The following is a 4,561-nucleotide window of genomic DNA, read 5'->3' as shown; positions in this document are numbered from 1 at the left end:
CCTGAACCCCAAGACTGTGTCCAGGACTCAGGCCTCTTCCACACCCACAGCCCCGTTTCACCAGCACTCACATGCTTGAAGACAAAGGTGACTGGGGAGCTGAGGTTCTGAGTGTCCTTGTTGCTCACAAAGGCGGATATGACATCTGAGAGCAGGACAGGGGAGACTTCCTGCTGCAGGCCCTTGTGTGTCTCATTCAGAACTGACTGCTTCTCAGTTTCCAGGAACAGGGGGGCCTCAAGCAGCAACTTGCCCATCCCTGGAGAGGAGACAAGGCCCACCACAGCAGGGCCTACAGGACAAGGACAAGGTTGAAATCTTAGGGTGTCCCAAAGGCCCCCTTCCTTCTGGGATGCATTCTCTCCTTTGACCCACCACAGCCCATACTTCCCTTTAATATTTAATTCTCTGTTTGTTACATCCTTGGGTGTCTTGTTCCACTTGAAGCCTCATTGACCTTCTCTCCACCTCAGTCATTACCTGAGCCACCTGAGTCCTGCACCACATCCCAGTTCACCAGCATCTTTGCCTGATTAATGCTCAGGGTGACATTCTTGTCTCCTTGCTTCTTCACCTCCAGGGACAGTTCTATGAGTTGTGGGAGTTACATAAGGGAATTAGACTAGTAACTGTGCCAGCAGTTGTAGTTATAATACCATTTTAATGTATAGATATCTTTTTTATATATTATGTTACACTATATATCAAATATTATCAGTAATATTATTATAGGTATACCAAATAATGCCATATATATGTTATAATAAGACACATATTTTGTATACATAAGAATGATATATGTATATATATATATACCAATCTGAATTTTCAAAGGATTATCAGAGAAACAACAAATTATATAACCTGATGAAATAAACAAATTTCCACAGACCCATGAACTATAAAAGTAACTGAAGAGCTATAAAAGTAACTGAAGAACTATAAAAGTAACTGAAGAACTAGAGTGTGAACAGACCTGTCACAAGTAAGGAGATCAAATCTCTAATCAAAACTTTCTAAATGAAAAGTTCAGACCTTAATTCAACTAACCATTTAAGGAAGAGTTAACACAAATTCTTGTACACTCCTAAAAAATAGAATGAAAGGGAACATTGAATAATTTTATGAGGCCACAATTACTCTAAAAACCAAACTAGAAAACGACATCAAAAGAAAACAAAAAAATAGACCATTAACTCTTATGAACATAGGTGCAAATATCTTCAACAAAATATTAGGAATAAAGTTATCCAAGAAGGCTCAAGACTTGTCCACTGAAAACTACAAAATATTGCTAAAGAAATCTAAAAACCCTAAATAAATGGAAAGGTATTCTGTGATTATGAATTGGAAGACTTAATATTTTAACCATGGCAAGATCCCCAAAAGTGATCTACAGATTCAATGCAATACTAACAATATTCCAAAAGCATATTTTTGTTTGCAAAAATGGAAAACCTCATTCTAAAATTCATATGGTATTGCAAGAAGCCCCAATACCCAAACAAAATGAAAAACAAAGTTGGAGTACTCACACTTCCTGATTTCAAAATGTATTATTAGTATACAGTAACCAGAGCAGTAGGGTACTGCCATATGAGTAGACATGTGTACCCTCAAATAAAATTGAGATTCCAGAAAGAAACCCATTTATTTATGGTTAACCCATTTTCAACAGAATCCTTCAATGAGGGAAAGAATAGTCTCTCCCGTAAATGGTGCTGGGGCATCTGGCTCTGCACAAGCGAAAAAAGGAAGATGGACTCACACCTCACACAATACACAAAAATCTGGTCAAAATGGGTCAAAGACCTACATTTAAGAGCTAAAAATAGAGCAGTCAGGCACAGCCCCTGTAGTTCAGTGATTGAGCATCGACCCAGGAACCAAGAGGCACCCTCCTCCCCCTCCTGTTTGATTCCGGGACAGGGCACATGCCTGGGTTGCAGGCTCTAACTCCTGTGGCGTGTGTGCAGGAGGTAGCCAATCAATGATGTTTCTCTCTCATTGATGTTTCTATCTCTCTATCCCTCTCCCTTCCTCTTGCTCTAAAAAAATCAATAAAAATGTTAAAAACAACAACAACAACAACAAATGTTAAAAACATTACCCCCCTCCTCCCAGCCCCTACACCCACCCCCCAGGTTTCACTACCCTATTGCCCTTGTCCATGGGCTATGCATATAAGTATATAGGTTCTTTGGTTTATCTCATCTTTGATGTTTCTATCTCTCTCTCTCTCTCTCCCTCTCTCTGAAATCAACAAAAACATATTAAGAAGAAAAGAAATAGATGTGATGGCTGTACAACTCTGAATGTATTAAATGCCACTGAATTGTACACTTTGATTAAAATGGTAGATTTTATGTTATGTGAAATTCACCTCAATAAAACAAATCACTTTAATATCAGATAATATTAAATTGCATTCCTCCAAATTTAATATTTTGTTTCTTCTGATGCCATTTCTATTTTATCTTAATTTATTTATTACTAGAGGCCTAGTGCACAAAATTCGTGAACTGTGTGGGAGGGTGTCCCTCAGCTCAGCCTGCACCATCTCCAATCTGGAACTCCTCGGAGGATGTCCGACTGCCGGTTTAGGCCTGATCCCTAAACTGACAGTCGGAAATTCCTCTCACAATCTGGACTGCTGGATCCTAGCCACTCACCTGCCTGCCAGCCTGATCACCCCATAACTGCTCCTCTGCGGTCTTGATTGACACCTCACTGCTCCCCTGCCAGCCTGATCGCCCCCAACTGCCGTCCGCTGCTGGCCCGATGGCCCCCAACTGCCCTTCCCTGAGGCCCAATCGCCCCCAACTGCCCTCCCCTGCCAGCCTGGTCATCTCCAACTGCCCTCCTATTTGGAGATGTACATTAAAAAAAAAAGTTTATTCTGTAACAGTCTACAGAGCATACAGCACATATTTAGTAACTAGGGGCCCGATGCACGAAATTCATGCGGGGGGAGGGGGGTGTCCCTCAACCCGGCTTGCACCCTCTTCAATCTGGGACCCCTCGGGGGATGTCCAGACATCCTTCTCACAATCCAGGACTGCTGGCTCTTAACCGCTTGCCTGCCTGATTGCCCCTAACCACTTCTGCCTGCCAGCCTGATGGCCCCCTAATCGCTCCCCTGCCAGCCTGATTGACACCTAACTGATCTCCTGCTGGCCTGCTGGCCCCCAACTGCCCTCCCCTGCTGGTCCAATGGCCCCCAACTGCCCTCCCCTGCCAGCCCGATTGCCCCCAACTGCCCTCCCCTGCCAGCACAATCACCCCTAACTGCCCTCCCTTGCCACCCTGGTCACCACTAACTGCCCTCCCCTGCTGCCTGGTTGCCTCTAACTGCCCTCCCCTGCCGGCAGTCATCTTGTGGCAGCCATCTTGTGACAAAATGGGCACGGCCATCTTGTGAACACATGGGGGCGGCCATCTTTTGCAAGGGCGTGGCAGTTAATTTTCATATTAACGCTTTATTATATAGGATAGTTATTTCATCTGCTGATAATTTATATTACAATGAAAATGTGTAGTATTGATAATTTATTTCATTTTCTTTTGATCTTCTATCTTAATAAGTTTATGAGAGTAACAAGGAGGTACAAGTGTGATCACTCAGCTCTAGTGCGATGGGAAGAGGAATGAGGTGAGGAGCAGGCAGAGCAGAGCCTGGGGGCAGGCGGGGTTGGTTACTTGCCTGTTCCTGCAGCTGTCCTGAAGGTCAGTGTCCCATTGGACAAGGCCTTGCTCAGCTCTCTCAGGATGTGCTCCCAGCCAGTGAGCAGGTTAGTGGCCACACAGTACTGCTCTGAATGAGGCAGAGTAAACAGGTCCCCTGGGGTCTCGAGCAGATTATCCACCTCCTGTATGATGTCCTGGGCATTGGGGACACAGAACCAGTGGATCTTGTGCCAGAGAAGCTTCAGGAAGACCCTGCCTACTCAGCTTCTGAGAACAGACCCTAGAACCTGTCTATTTGGGGACAAAGGTGGTACCAGATGGGATTTCCTGGGTCTTTGCTAGTGCAATCCACCACTCACAGGTCAACCCCTGGTCATGGCTACCAAGGACAATGCAAGCTCAGTGTCCAGAACAAGAGGAAAGGTGTTAATAGGTGTACAGGGGTCTAACAGTGAGTACAAATACTTTGTCTGCTCTTCCCACCCACCCTGGGACAGCGGGGCCTCAGAGCAGGGGGCCATTGTGTTGGGGTTGGTCTTCTTCCAGACCAAGGCTTCCTCGGGTCTCTATGGGATGCCTCCACCTGCCTCCCCTGAGTCCTGTCCTTACCTGGATAGTGTCCTGGGCTGAAGCAGCCTTGAAGTCTCGGTGTAGGTCCTGGACTCTTTCAAAGAAGCGAGAGAGACTCTGGGGAAAAGAGATGAGGCCTTAGAGAGCCTCATGCATGGGTCGGGGAGTGTAAGGAAATGGGTGGATGGTGGGCTGAGTGGAGGGACCCTGCCTTCTGGTTCCAGCTGGAGTCACTCACCTGGCTTTTGATTTCAGGGGGTGAGGTCCAGGTGGGGAAGGAGATATCTGCAGGGGACAGAACAGC

At 45.6% G+C, this 4,561-nt stretch overlaps 1 protein-coding gene across 1 annotated transcript in view; it reads right to left on the bottom strand.

Annotated features, from left to right (window-relative positions):
- LOC102264125 (adhesion G protein-coupled receptor E2) overlaps window positions 1-4,561 on the bottom strand; it is a 24,487-nt gene that overhangs the window by 17,766 nt on the left and 2,160 nt on the right. The window contains exons 3-7 of the mRNA XM_014533306.1: window positions 4,496-4,542; window positions 4,297-4,374; window positions 3,704-3,881; window positions 481-588; window positions 45-292 (exon numbers count right to left, since the gene is read on the bottom strand). Of these exons, the coding sequence (XP_014388792.1) occupies window positions 45-292; window positions 481-588; window positions 3,704-3,881; window positions 4,297-4,374; window positions 4,496-4,542 (659 nt within the window). The remainder of the gene's footprint in view (window positions 1-44; window positions 293-480; window positions 589-3,703; window positions 3,882-4,296; window positions 4,375-4,495; window positions 4,543-4,561) is intronic.

The sequence above is a fragment of the Myotis brandtii genome, unplaced genomic scaffold, assembly GCF_000412655.1.
Source record: "Myotis brandtii unplaced genomic scaffold, ASM41265v1 scaffold964, whole genome shotgun sequence".
In the NCBI taxonomy this organism is placed as follows: domain Eukaryota; kingdom Metazoa; phylum Chordata; class Mammalia; order Chiroptera; family Vespertilionidae; genus Myotis; species Myotis brandtii.
Note: the sequence above shows the minus strand (reverse complement) of the source record. Positions and strands in the feature narration are given on the sequence as shown.